The sequence below is a fragment of the Procambarus clarkii genome, chromosome 23 (assembly GCF_040958095.1).
Source record: "Procambarus clarkii isolate CNS0578487 chromosome 23, FALCON_Pclarkii_2.0, whole genome shotgun sequence".
Lineage (NCBI taxonomy): Eukaryota > Metazoa > Arthropoda > Malacostraca > Decapoda > Cambaridae > Procambarus > Procambarus clarkii.
In genome coordinates, this window is record NC_091172.1 from 4943182 (window position 1) to 4959411 (window position 16230).

At 36.2% G+C, this 16230-nt stretch overlaps 1 protein-coding gene across 1 annotated transcript in view; it reads right to left on the reverse strand.

Moving 5' to 3' along the window:
* Positions 1 to 2752, reverse strand: part of LOC138367709 (uncharacterized) — a 4117-nt gene extending 1365 nt beyond the window's left edge. Inside the window, exons 1-2 of the mRNA XM_069329667.1 lie at positions 2650 to 2752; positions 187 to 346 (exon numbers count right to left, since the gene is read on the reverse strand). Coding sequence (XP_069185768.1) covers positions 187 to 346; positions 2650 to 2694 — 205 coding nt within the window. The 5' untranslated portion in view covers positions 2695 to 2752. The remainder of the gene's footprint in view (positions 1 to 186; positions 347 to 2649) is intronic.
* Positions 2753 to 16230: the final 13478 nt, after the last annotated feature.

The following is a 16230-nucleotide window of genomic DNA, read 5'->3' on the forward strand; positions in this document are numbered from 1 at the left end:
ACAATGAAGGTACACAAACATTCATACCCAAACAAAGCAAAATGCTAGGTAAGAACAAAGCATTTGGCCCGTAGGAGAAAGGAGATACCCACAAGACTAGAATACAAGTCATTAACAAGCATGCAAGTATAATACATAATACATGCAGACATATATATAATCCAAAAAAATGTCAAATTTACGTACTTATTATTACATTACAAATATCCAAGGTTTTGAAGACACGTTTCCTCTTGCGCCCAACGAGTGAATACTGAGACCAGACCCCATAGGTCCCTATCCTCCTCATCATTCGTCTCACTGTGTCTCCACAGCTTGCACCGCCCATTTGAGACAGCGTCTGGACCTGTTAAAATAATGCATAAGCTGTAAGGTAATAGAGAATAATATATATCTTTCAATCTCAACATTAGATTTTCTAATTTCCAACTGTATTAAATAAATAGCATTAAAATATTTTCCTTCTTAACTATTACAAAAATCAACGAATTTGAGTAACTTTTGCTTTTGTTTTATTTGTACCTTAAACATAACACTGAACAATCAATTATGTGCCACCCCACCTTCCTTCATCTGCAAAAAAACTAATCAAAAGACATATGTACAAGGCTAAAAAAATTCAGCAACACTTACCATACTCAGGCTAAAAGAATTAAGCAACACTTACCATACTCTTTTTATATTCACTGTTAACTTTTAGCTCATGTGACAGACTTTCCACCTGCTCAACAGTTTCAAGTGGGGATGGAAGAATGTCTTCCAGGATTGGTATATCTCCATGTGTTTTTGACATATGGGTTTCCGTCATTTTGACAATATTCAGGAATTTTGCAAAAATAATGGCATTTACTATTTTTAAAAGATTATTAGCAAATTTACAGAAATGGTGCATTCGGAAGACAAAACCGTGGTAGACATGGTTGGAACAAGTTAGGTGAGAGGGTGGTGGAGGCCAAAACCATAATCATAATCATCTGTATCAAACCTTATTACAGGTAAAACCAGTAGGCAGTCTACTGTATTTTATCAAACCGTTATTAGTATAATAGATCTCTTAATAATTTTGCAAAAATAATGGCATTTACTATTTTTAAAAGATTATAGCAAATTTACAGAAATGGTGCATTCGGAAGACAAAACCGTGGTAGACATGGTTGGAACAAGTTAGGTGAGAGGGTGGTGGAGGCCAAAACCATAATCATAATCATCTGTATCAAACCTTATTACAGGTAAAACCAGTAGGCAGTCTACTGTATTTTATCAAACTGTTATTAGTATAATAGATCTCGTAATAATTTTGCAAAAATAATGGCATTTACTATTTTTAAAAGATTATTAGCAAATTTACAGAAATGGTGCATTCGGAAGACAAAACCGTGGTAGACATGGTTGGAACAAGTTAGGTGAGAGGGTGGTGGAGGCCAAAACCATAATCATAATCATCTGTATCAAACCTTATTACAGGTAAAACCAGTAGGCAGTCTACTGTATTTTATCAAACCGTTATTAGTATAATAGATCTCTTAATAATTTTGCAAAAATAATGGCATTTACTATTTTTAAAAGATTATTAGCAAATTTACAGAAATGGTGCATTCGGAAGACAAAACCGTGGTAGACATGGTTGGAACAAGTTAGGTGAGAGGGTGGTGGAGGCCAAAACCATAATCATAATCATCTGTATCAAACCTTATTACAGGTAAAACCAGTAGGCAGTCTACTGTATTTTATCAAACCGTTATTAGTATAATAGATCTCGTAATAATTTTGCAAAAATAATGGCATTTACTATTTTTAAAAGATTATTAGCAAATTTACAGAAATGGTGCATTCGGAAGACAAAACTGTGGTAGACATGGTTGGAACAAGTTAGGTGAGAGGGTGGTGGAGGCCAAAACCATAATCATAATCATCTGTATCAAACCTTATTACAGGTAAAACCAGTAGGCAGTCTACTGTATTTTATCAAACCGTTATTAGTATAATAGATCTCTTAATAATTTTGCAAAAATAATGGCATTTACTATTTTTAAAAGATTATTAGCAAATTTACAGAAATGGTGCATTCGGAAGACAAAACCGTGGTAGACATGGTTGGAACAAGTTAGGTGAGAGGGTGGTGGAGGCCAAAACCATAATCATAATCATCTGTATCAAACCTTATTACAGGTAAAACCAGTAGGCAGTCTACTGTATTTTATCAAACCGTTATTAGTATAATAGATCTCTTAATAATTTTGCAAAAATAATGGCATTTACTATTTTTAAAAGATTATTAGCAAATTTACAGAAATGGTGCATTCGGAAGACAAAACCAATTTTTCACTTTTGACAATTGAGCACCTGCTACATCCAGATTCTAGGGAGGAAAGGAAGGACGATCTTACTGGATCCCATAGCCTCTCCGAGGCACAAACCAGGCTTTTACATAACCCCCCCCCCCCCCTGCACCCGAGCTTTTTAAAATAGTAAATGCCATTATTTTTGCAAAATTATTACGAGATCTATTATACTAATAACGGTAAATAAATAATAAATAGTAAATAAATCAAAATCAGTTACATTATTTTATCTTATTCATAGCATAAATGTTCTCGAAGATTACTAAAAAGAAATTGAATTAGACTACAGCAAATTGGCAAACTTTACCTTGTATCTGTTTCCACCGAGTTTGTTTGGGGCGTTCTTCAACATATCAGCAATACTTGTCTCAACATCTCTTTCAGTTGCATTAGTGTGGGTGTTGATACAGGCTTCTGGAAATTTATAAGAATTAATTAATATATATAATTATAATTCACTTTGCTATTCCCCATTCCACAGTCCTCTCGTCCTTCCCACTTCCCTGTCCCCACATCATCCCCACTATTCCCACTTCCCTGTCCCATCGTCCTCCTTACCATTTTCCCCTCCCCTGTCCTTCTTCCTCCCCCACCATCTCCCATTCACCTGTCCCTTTGTCCTCCCCAGCATTCCCCTGTCCCCACCATCCCCAACTCCCCAGTCCCCTCGTCCTCCCCACTATTACCCTCTCCTCTGTCCCCTCGTCTTCCCCACCATACCCCCCTCTCGTCCTCCCCACCATTCCAAACTACCTCATCCGATGCATTCTATAATGGTCTGATGCTTCCATCAGAAAATTGGGAACATCAAATGATCTGATATTCCCATCACTGAAAAATAAGAACAGCTAAAAAAATGAAATGAAAAAAATAAAAAAATAAACTATACTCATGAAATGAACAGTATGGTAAACAACACAGCTCAATTTCAATGCAATGTCACAATAACATTTAATAACAATAATAACAATAACATTTAAATATACTTTAAGATATAATCTAGAAGAAAATAAGAACATTGAAACGGTTCATGAACTCGATTTCAATAAAGGACACTATGGGGAACTTTGAAAAACAGTTAATGAGTATAATTAGACAGACTTGTTGCTAGGCAGAGGAGTAAATAATGAGATATATGGCAAATTTTGCAAAATATACGGCACACAAACATTCATACCCAAACAAAGCAAAATGCTAGGTAAGAACAAAGCAGTTGGCCCGTAGGGGAAAGGAGATACCCACAAGACTGGAATACAAGTCATTAACAAGCACACAAGTACTACACTACACAACAACCGCACTACTACCAGAACTGGACGAATCACTACCAAAACAACACATTGCACATCACTACCAAAACAACACAACACAACACAAGCATTGGCAAAGAATTATAGACCAGTTGCACTAACATCCCACATAATAAAATTATTTGAGAGTGATCAGGAGTCAGATTACTAGTTTTATAGAGACCAATGACCTCCACAATCCAGGCCAACAAGGATTTAGAGCAGTTTCTATGATCGAGCCACTGAGATCTATAAAGAATTCTGATCAAGAAAGAGATCTAGGGGTGGTTTTAGATAGAAAACTATAACCTGAGGATCATATTAAGAACATTCTGCGAGGGGCCTATGCTACACTTTTTAACTTTAGAATTGCTTTTAAATACATAGGTCAAAAAGTTTTAAAAGTTTTAAAAGTTTTTTAAACCTCTCGTGTATCATGAGTGTGTTAAAGCATCAGATGGTGCATTCAGATGATGAATATTACCTAGTTCCTTCATCTGGGAAGAATGAACACATATTGGTGCATTCGGATGATAAAAACTAACTACTGTAGTTTAATTGATCAACAGACTGTATATCATATGCAGACTGTATGTGGATCTGCGGGCCACTCCAAACAACAGCCTGGTGGACCAAGCTCCACCAGGGCTAAAGCACAAAGTGATATAGATGTGATAGAGAAACTAGGTCAAATGGAGGAGTAGGTCTGTATATTAAACAGCACCTGACGTGCACAGAGCTACTAAACTCAATGTGGTGGTAGAGTGGTGGGGGGGGGGAAACATTGCAGAAAAAAACAAAAATACAATTTGGTCAACAAAACAGCATTGTTTAAAATAGAAGACATGGGTTGTCATTTTGGGGGTAAGGTAGGTTACATTGAGTTAATTAGTTAGTACTTAGTTTTTATCTTAAACTGGTTGGGAGAGGTACAGTGTTGCTGTGCTGGTGAAAGAACACCTAAAGGTAAATTAAATAACGATTGCGAATCCACAAGAAGTTGACATAATATCGCTAGAGATCTGCAATCAGGATGATAAACTTTCCTTAAAGAATTTGACAAACACTTGCTGATAGGACATGAAGTAAATGAAATGTATGTCAAGTTTTGTGAAATATATGATAAAAGCACAACAAAATTTGTACCAAAGGAGAGATGCAGAACTAGGAAAAGGGGTTTGTTCAACAGAAATTGCGAGAGGGCCTGAGACCCAAACACACACAAATGGAATCAATATATAGCAAGAGGCCAAACCCCCAAACATACAAGCGATGCAAAGATGCGAGAAACAGCAGCAGCATTAAGGAGAGGGACTTAAGGACCATAAATAAAGTGTGAAAATAAACTCGAGTAAATTTTTTTAACTACTCTCGACAGTGAAGAAAAACAAATATTCAGACGATTTGTGTTAGAATCATTAATCTTACACTTTCGGTCATATTCAACAACACAAATACATACACACACATTCCTGTTGCTGTAGCAAGTGAAGAATTACACACACAGATCACAATAACGTGATGCATCAAATGAACAAATCCACAAGGGCCGTGACGAGGATTTGAACCTGCGTCCGGGAGCATCCCAGACACTGCCTTAATCGACTGAGCTACAACAGGGTAAAAGGGTTGAAACCGAAGTTCTACTGAACTTACTGGATCCCATAGCCTCTCCGAGGCACAAACCAGGCTTTTACACAACCCCCCCCCCTGCACCCGAGCTATGTCAACAGGCCGTTCTCCCTCTTCGCCCTTCCGAATGCACCATATCAGTAAATTTTTTAATAATCTTTTAAAAATAGTAAATGCCACTATTTTTGCAAAATTATTACGAGATCTATTATTCTATAGAATGATAGACCAACATGAGAGAGGGTTAGCCAACATGAGGGTTGTGTTGATTGCCTGAAAATATTTAAATTGTGTAATGTATTGAATGGCATTTTTCAAGTTACAACATTTTTTAAATTACTGAACTAGGTTCTAGGCTTTGCTAGGCTTAATTCAATTATTACAGATAAGCCTAACCTAGCCTAGAACCCAGTGGGTTTTCTTCCTATTGGGGAGTGTTGTACATGCCTCGCCTCCACATACACACTAGCACAGCCAGGCCTCGCCTCCACATACACACTAGCACAGCCAGGCCTCGCCTCCACATACACACTAGCACTGCCAGGCCTCGCCTCCACATACACACTAGCACAGCCAGGCCTCGCCTCCACATACACACTAGCACAGCCAGGCCTCGCCTCCACATACACCAGCACTGCCAGGCCTCGCCTCCACATACACCAGCACTGCCAGGCCTCGCCTCCACATACTCACCAGCACAGCCAGGCCTCGCCTCCACATACACCAGCACTGCCAGGCCTCGCCTCGCCTCCACATACACCAGCACTGCCAGGCCTCGCCTCCACATTTAAACCAACCAAGCCCACAAATACGTTAACATGGACCAGCATTACACCGTCTAACATACTCTGTCAGATGTAACAACTAAATTTGTGAATTCAGGACCAAATCTATTGTATAACACAGTGTTAGTACGAGAAAAACATTACTTACATTCGAAGCCGTGTTTTAAAATGGCGGCGGTCTTGTACTGACGCTCCAAACTGTGTGTTCGTTTGCGTATGATGAACGTGTGACAATTTACTACAACAATTATTTAATTATTCTTATTCTTTATTTTAATATTTTTAGGGTACATGAAATTTCAAACTTATTTGCACACAATAATATAATTGCATTGTCATAACCTTTATATATTACGGAAAATACGATGACATGAACGAAGTCAAAGTGAAGTTGAAGTCAAAGTCATTCGCCGAACGTATTAGTCATTTTTTTTCTCCCAAACGATAGGGGTAACAAATCCACAGAGAATATAAGAAATTGAAATTGAAATTGAAATTGAAATAAGTTTAGAGAGAATATAAGTGTACAGTAAAGTCAATTTTATTCAGGAAAGTACATACATAGTTGATTTACAAACATAATGTTGGATTTATAGATAGAGCTAGTGCATACAATACCTAAAGCCACTATAGTAGGCCTATAGCATTTCAGGCAACCGGGCAGTATATATGGACCCCTTACTCAAATCTCTGAATATGTTAGATATTAAGTCCCTGCACATACTCTCATGTGTATTTTATATATATAAAACGCTGCACTGTAATGTCAATCCTGACCTTAAAAGCTTCCTAGAAGGTTGTAACAGATCCCATGAGCACCACACCAGAAACAAATACCTATTTGATATTCCAAGAGTACGACTTAGTCAAACTAGAAATGCTTTACAAATCAAGAGACCTCGAATGTGGAATGACCTTCCCAATTATGTTAAAAACTGTACCTCTCCCAACCAGTTTAAGATAAATAAAGATAAATTTATAAGTTAAGAAAAATTCCACAAATCAACAACCCTGTTACTGACCCTGTATTTACCCAAGTCTTTCCTAAATCTAAACTTATCCAATTTATACCCATTGTTTCGTGTTCTATCTTGTGTTGACAATTTTAATACCCTATTAATATCCCCTTTGTTATATCTATTCAGGAAATTGTGGTTGATCTCGAACCCATTGATAATGTGACGACTTATACAGAATTTTGTAACTATATCATCAAGATTGTAACCAGCTTAGCTAAATGTAGTGTGGGGTTCAGTCCCTAAGCCCATATATGTGCCTCTCTAACCATTTAGGTTACAGGGCAAAAACATAAAAACAAAGGTAACTGCAGAAGGCCTATTGGCCCATACCAGGCAGCTCCTATCTATAACAGATAAACACTAAGTACTACCTAATTAACTCAATGTAACCTACCAACCTAACCCCCAAAATGTCAATCCATATCTTTTATTTTAAACAATGCTGTTTTGTTGACCAAATTGTATTTTTACTCTTTTTCTGTCATGTTTCTCCCACCCCTGTTTTTTCCCTTTTTTCTTATTTTTTCTCAACATAATTCATACTTTAATTATGCGGATCAGGACATCACCTGATCAAACACATCAAACATCGTTTGACCACCATCAAACACACACATTTCGTGTGTGTTTGACGCTCACTGATATGTACCAGCGTTGTTTTATATATGGTGCTATTCTATCTTACGCTTTGTTGCTCTTTTTTACCTACGGGCTCATAGAACATTCTATTGCGAAAACATTGGCACAAAAATGAATGACGTACATACAATAATAATGTCAGGACAGTGATATAATTATAAACTTTCAAAGCACTGTATCGCCCATGTGTCGTCTTGTCACCAATACTGGGTAACAGTTCCGCCACTTCCCACACTCTTGCGGGTGGGCAGCGACCATTATTCTACGTTTATATTCATATCACCGTGTTGGGAATTTCATTGCGAGTACATTGATACCAAAATTAACGCTGTAGGACAAGTGTGGAAGTGATAACAATCCCAAGAGTAAAAACATTTTGTTGCTCTTGGGCACTCACGGCGAGTCATCTACGTAGGTATTTATTGGGTGCTGGTATTCATATAACTTTTGGTGACCGTTTTTGCTGATTTTCTTCTAGAGAATGTTATTGCGAACACGTTGGTACCAAAATGAAATACATAGCTCGAAAACTAAGGTCAGGAGAGTAAAAAGAGTATACACATTTTTGTTTTGACGCTTAATTAAGGTTATTGTGAGTACTCATCGCCTGCCTAGAAACTGGAACTAGTAATTCCATCTATCATACATATCATACAAGAGGAGCCACACATCTATGGATCATCCAATAAAATCAGCAGACTTCTAGATGTTACTACTGCTCGGCTTAGACTCGGTTACAAGTATCTCTGGGAATTCTCATTATCTGCTGATGTAGACCTGACCAAATGTAAACTGTGTCAACAAAATTATTCGCACACCCTCCGTCACTATGTGATGGAGTGCGAAAAGATACATGAATTTAGAGACAATTCTATAACCAATGTTCCAGCGATGTGTCAATATTTCATTCAAAATGATCTGCTACCAGAAATTTTAGCCAAATATCCCCAGTTTGCTAACTGTAGATAACAACTAAGTGATTGTAACCTATCCACCGCTGCCCACTGGATGGGGGACGGTGTGCAGGACAAACATATAAATTTTGATACTAGCTCTCCACATATGTCAGTTGCTTAATTTAGAACCTGTACTTGAGGTCGATCTCGAACCCATTGTTGATGTGATGACTTATATTGAATTTTGTAACTAGCTCATCAAGATTGTAACTTGCTTAGCTAAATGAATTGTGGGGTTCAGTCCCTGAGCCCATTATGTGCCTCTGTAACCCTTTCCACAACCGCCCACAAGATGGGTATGGGGTGCATAATGGGGTGGGGTGTCTTGGCCAAACGTGCCACATCAAAACCACAAGTTGACATTGAATGTGAATTAACAATGAGACAAGTAAGATTTATACTAATACATTTATACTAACTCTGTTGAGCGTTGACCATTTATACATCAAATCTGTTGATGTGAGCACTTTAGTTTAGTCTGCCGTTTAAAGAAAAAAAGAGCATATCAATGGTATATCACAGAAAACGAATTTATCATAAACTCATGTATTTGTCTTATCATATTGAACTGCATTCATATTTTTAATATATAACAATATGAATATACAAATTTCTGTAAATCCCCCTACCTTGTTGGAATCTGTGGAAATGAATGAGCAAATGTGCTGGCTGAAGGCGCTGAAGGAAACCACATTGGTTTCATTTTGGATACAAATGTCCATGGAAATTCAAAATGGAAACTAATTATATAGTTGAACCTGCAGAGACGAGTTTAAGAATCTGTGTTGAGAGTGATGGACACAGCCTTCACAATTATACTTCAGAGAATGTAAACATCTAAGAGTCATTAGAAATATGTGTAGAATAATAAACCCTACATTGTTTGAGTTAGGGAAAACACCATTTGTGATATATAGATACTATAGCTGTTCCTAAAGATTCACCCATTTTTGCCCCAGCAAGATAACATATAAGATTTTAAGAGTTGACGAATGTTAATATTCTTGTTTGATAAACTGTGAACTTGAGACATAGTTAATAAGAACATATTAACACAACAAAATGTTTTCAGAATCCTTAACACCACTTTCCAACAACTTATATAATTTATATAAATTATTTTAGAGAATAATACATAAATTATATATTTAAACATGATATAGTGTTTAGTGGAATGTATAAGGAGTCAAATTGTGTTAAAAAGAGCAATTTTTAGAAAATTTGGAAAAATACTTTTTTCTGCTCAAATTATAACTAAATGGATTATAAAGGTTTCACTCAGCCAATATATATCATTCACAATTTATTAATGAATTTTACAAAAAACACCATAAATTTTATATTTAAACATGTAAAAACTATTTGTTTTACATTTGGAAGAAAATAATTGTAGAAAAACAATTTATAATTAAACCTTTGTGTTTGGATTTTTTGAGTAAAAGTTTCTCAAAGGCTTTCCTGCACCATTCTCAATGCAAATCATTCCCACACCTATGGCAAGAGATAGGCGAACGTTGTGTAGATGATTTGTGTTTGCTGGGTTGTGGGTCCATTTTGAAGAACAGCAATGTATGGAATCTTATTTTCAAAGATGCCGTGGGTGGATGACTGAGGAGGAACGATGTTTTCGGGACGTACTATGAAGAGTACAATACCTCGTTTTCGTAGTTTTTGTCCTATTTTCTCAAGTATAGGCAAATATTTACTTTCCCATACTGCGCAGTTGTCCAAATAACTTGACATGCCAAACCCATATGGAATAATAATTCTCTTAACACATCTTTTAAGAATGAAAACAAGGGCTTCCTTCAGAGCATTTTCAAACCAGCGCCATCTCTGATATTCTGTATCTTTTTCAAGTCCATCGTAAAAATGTTCATCTAAACTTCGTACTTCACACGGAGGATTTTCATATGCTGGTAAAGTTGCAGGTCTACTAGCAAACTGAGTCACTAATCCAATAATAAGGGGTAGATGGGGATCTTCATCCATCCTGTTGTTAAATTCAGGTGGTTCTCCAATATGTATACTGCCAGGGTTACTGCGATAAGATACAACAGCCCTGTTTTTGTAAGGAAAGTTTTCACGATGTAATCTCGCATATGGGTAACGATCCCACAATCCTTGCACAATTTTACACATTTGTACACTCGTAGCATCAAGATCGTACAATAAACAGTCGTGATTATTGTAGACGGACAGGGAGGCAAAGTCTCCAATAATAGTCTTTATCTCCATAGCCTTGAATATCCAAGCTTGAAGTAGATTCTGACATCCAAGAAGAGGAGGACACCGTAAGAGATCACTCCGGGGGAAGCATATATACATCTTTAGGCTGCGCGTAGAAACACTGCGCACACAAAAGGTTGCCAAGTGTTACTTGCTCTTCCTCTGCGTAATCTCCTCGTTAAACAGTAATTTAACTTCCACTCCGTAGGGTTTTAACTGTTTATACATATCTTCAATAACAGGAAGATAAGTATTTTCCCAAACTTTATCTCTTCGAACACATGTAATCCCAATTCCTGTTGGTATTATAACTCTCATAATTTGAGGAGAGTCCTTGATAAAGTTAAATAAATCTTTCATACCATTCTTGAAGTAGACGAGACGATTAATGGATGTATCTTCGTTTAATCCAGCGAGCATGTTTCTGTCTTTTAATTTTCTATAATTCCCTGAGCAATGTTATTACTTTCTATAGGTAATCCAATACCGTATTGAGTGGCTATAGCAACAATATACGGAAGATTTTCTCCTTTAGAGATATGAATTGTTCCTGGTACTGGACGATCTTCAGGGATACATCTCTTAAGACTGTACAAAGGTCGGCGAACATTATAAGCGTCAGCATGAGAATATTTCTTGGCTAAGTCTAGGGCCATTCCTCGGGGAACACAGGATATACAGTTCACTCCGTACACAATACAGGTTTCATTATTACGAAATGATTCGTCGGTTAAATAACCCTGACAAGTTGTCAGAACAGTATCCATGGTGAATTTTCTTCCTCGTAAGGTAGTAGATACGATCCAGATAGTCGTAATAATATCCCTAATGTGAGGTCCGCGCTCTTATATTGGGGGGGAATGTAAAAGTTACCACTTATTTGAATATATTAATAAGGATTTTTGTTACCCTAGAATAATATTATATATGACATTATAACTAATAGTATATTTCATTTTAGGATATAGATGCTTTAAGCATATATTTTTAATTAGATTAAATAAGAATTTACTACTAAATTATATATATATCTATCATTATGTATGGCAGCTATGAATAATGACATAACAGTATACTTTTAGCGAGATTGCCAAAGTGATGTATTTTTCTAATAAGTCTAATAAATAATGAAAGTAGTTTACTAAGTATTTATATAAGAGCTTTATTTAATTATGAAACTTTAAGGATTTTTTAATAGAGAAGTATTTAGAGGAAATTACCGTCTATTATAAATGGGGAAACTTAAATATGTAGCGATGTACGATACTTATTTTAGGGATATATATACTTGCTTATCCTACTCTAATAGTTAGTGCTGCCCTCACACGATGGATCCTTTGTGTGCCAGGAAGTTTTACAGTATAGAAAGCCTTAAATGTGCAGGAGTTAGACTACAAACATTTGTGGATTGGCCCGTTAAGTGGTTAAACCCTATTGACTTAGTTGAAGATGGGTTCTATTACCTTCGCAATAGTGATTACTGTTTGTGTGCATTTTGTTATTGTATAGTAGGTGCATGGATTGTTGGTGATAGCCCCAGAAGACGTCATAAGATCATTAATCAAGACTGTGCCTTTATTAGAGGCAAGAGGAGTGACAATGTTTCTTTAGAGGTGTCTGAGATAGCTTTCAAATATGGACTGGAATTTGTTTCCCATAAAATAGAACTGGGAAATAAGAAAATAAGTGATAGTAGTAAGTATATATTCTTATGATGTATTCTTATACCAGTCTTATATACTCTGTACAAAACTTGATTGCTTAAATAGATACTTCTTATTCTTCTAAAGAATAATTTACGTAACTACGTTATATTTTTTAGGTGGTGCTCCTCCTAAGGAAGATCTGGGATTGATAAAATTTAGGAAATCGCTGAATCCAGGATTGGTAACTTATAAATCTCACCTAGAGACATTTGATATGACATGGCCTGGAAGCGTCAAGCAAACTTCTCATGAGCTGGCAGAAGCTGGGTTTTTTTACTGTGGTATGAAGTGTTTTAACTATTTAAAACTTAATAGAGTTATAAGTAAAGAAATAATGAATATTAGTTAAAAGATAGTAACGAGATGATGCTGGATTGTTTTATGGTTTTCAGGTATAAGTGACCACATCTGCTGCTATCACTGAGCCTGTGGAATACGAAATTGGAGACCAGAAGATGATCCTTGGACGTTACATGCGAGATGTAGTCCAGAATGTGCTTACATTATTCTTGCAAGGGGCAAGGAATTTGTTAAGAATGCTAGATTGACAATGCCATTACCTATAAAACCTATAGACAATGATTTAATTAATATCTTAATGGAGGGTATGGATAAGTTCAAGCATCTGATTCATCAAAAATTAATACCTGTGGAGAGTATAAGATATGCTTTAAGTGAGTACCTTAAGGAATCCAGAGATTTGTTACCTTTTATTATACAAAGTAGATGTCTAGAAATAGTGTTGAGGTATATGCAAGAGGGTACAGATATTTATTTACGGGTACGGGACTTAATTTATGAAGCAGTTGATGATAAAGAGGAACAAGAAGTTACGCCTGAAGATCTGGGATTGAAAACTTTACCGGAGACTTGTAACAGCACTGTTGAAAACAAGGACTGTACAGAACAATCTTGGGAAGAAGATATTTTATGCAGAGTTTGTATGGATAAAAATATAAATATTGTAATACTACCATGTAAACATATGGTGACGTGCAGTGGTTGTCTTTTAGCTCTGAAATGCTGTCCAATTTGTAGAGGAAATATTTTATATATAATAAATCCAATTGCTTCTTGAACACTTATGATTTCTTGAATAATTGCATAACTACTATGAATACCTGTATAACTACTAAGAACACTTGTATATGATTTTCTTGAACACTTGTATAACTACTAAGAACACTTGTATATGATTTTCTTGAACACTTGTATAACTACTAAGAACACTTGTATATGATTGCTTCTTGAACACTTATGATTTCTTGAACACTTGTATAACTACTAAGAACACTTGTATGCGTTAAATGTTGTAATAAACTTAATGTCTCTTCTAAATAAGATTTCTTTATCCTTAATAGAATAATTTGCTTATTACATTGGAGGACTGAAACAAGTACTTAATTATGAAACCGAATAATGACATGATGTAGTAAGTTTAACGGAAATATTGAATACAATGACTTGAAAAGTTTTCCTTTGACTAATGAAGGTGTATGTTTAATAAAACTGAGTTACGAAAACAATGCCTTAAGATGCTACTGTAAGTAATGACTTAGTGCACAGGCAAGTATCTTTAATTGTACGAAGATGTCTTAGAATGATTTATATTGACCTTATTTTGAAAATGGATAACTGCTAAATGCTCAGTAGTAACTTACTGTGAATTAGTAATGTTACTGTTGTTGTTGTTGTTAATAACGATGATCTACTTACTTACTTACTAAAATGACAGGAACAACTAGTTTTGAGAATTAGTACAGAGATGATTAGAGAATATGTAGTGGACTGTAATGAACGGGTAAGAACATGTAGCGGAGGGATGGAGGAAAATTGTAAGAAAGGGTTGAAAGTTGGGATGTGTAAAGGATTGAGAGATTGTAAGGGATGGTATCAAGATGTGCGGAAAACATGCTACAACATGTAAAGTAGACAGTGTAGTGAGTTGGGCGGTGAACAAGCTAGGACTTGTAATGGATGGAAGGAGTCGGGTATATTTACATATGACTCATGTTTAAATAAGATATGGGACACAGTAATACATGCTACAACATGTAAAGTAGACAGCGTAGTAAGATGCGAGGCGAACATGCTGAGACATGTAAAGGAATGAGAGAGAGATTGTAAGGGTTGGTACCAAGATGAGCGGAAAACATGCTATAACATGTAAAGTAGAAATAGCGTAGTGAGTTGGGCGGTGAACAAGCTAGGACTTGTAATGGATGGAAAGAGTCGGGTATATTTACATATGACTCATGTTTAAATAAGATAGAGGAGACGGTAATAGTTGTTTAAGTCTTGTATAAAATGGGAAAGAACTAGAGAATATGTAAGACTAAGTACAGATCTGAACTTACAGAGAATATGCTATGAACGGGAAAAGAACGCAAATTAACAGCTACATTTAAATTTATGAGACTTGGATGAGATGGAGGAAGGTGGGAGGGGGTGAAAGATAATTATACAGGTTGGGGTTATGTGTGTACTCGGATAAGAGTTAGGCTGGAGACGGACTTGATCGAATATATTTATGTCTGATGATCTAAGGCTAATGTCCAGATTAATTTTACTACGTTAGAAATAAGGTGATCTTAAATCTCAGGTGATTTAGTTGGAAAATAAAGAACTTGCACAAATGAACTAAGCTGGGGCACAAGAGTTGAAACTTGATAACTGAACTGGTTTTTATTTACTATGTCTGAAAATGTAGTTGGGTGTTTAAATCTCTGGGGAATTTGGACTGATAGTAATGAATTTACAAAAGTGAGCTTGGACAGAGGACAAGAGCTAGAGTTTTATAATTGTTTACTTCATATTTACTATGTCTGAAATACAGAGGGTAAAAATTTCAGGGAAATTGATGGGTTATTTTACAAAGATACGAAAGAGAACTAAGGTGGGGACGAGAGCTGGAGCTCAGTAACTGACTTGATCTTATTTACTAACTTTGAAGTATGTCTGCTTTTAAATTTCGGGAAATTGATGGGTTATTTACAAATATACGAGAGAGAACTAAGGCGGGGGATAAGAGCTGGAGCTCGATAACTGATTTGATTTTATTTACTAACTTTGAAGTATGTCTGCTTTAAATTTCGGGAAAATTGGTCTGTTACTAACGATCTTAGTACAATGAACTAAGGTGGAGGACGAGAGCTGGAGCTCGATAACTGACTTGATTTTATTTACGGTGTCTGAAATACAGAGGGTAAAAAATTTCAGGGGAATTGATCTGTTACTAACGATCTTGTACAAATGAACTAAGGTGGGGGACGAGAGCTGGAGCTCGATAACTGTTTTGATCTTATTTACGGTGCCTGAAATACAGAGGGTAAAAATTTCAGGGGAATTGATCTGTTACTAACGATCTTGTACAAATGAACTAAGGTGGGGGACGAGAGCTGGAGCTCGATAACTGTTTTGATCTTATTTACGGTGCCTGAAATACAGAGGGTAAAAATTTCAGGGAAATTGGACTGTTACTAACGAAGATACGAGAGAGAGCTAAGGCGGAGGACAAGCGCTGGAGCTTGGTAACTAAATTACTGTATTGAACTACGTTTGAAATATGATTATTTTTAAATTTTAGAGGGATTGGAATGATAGTATTCATTATACGACAGGGGACTAAGGCGG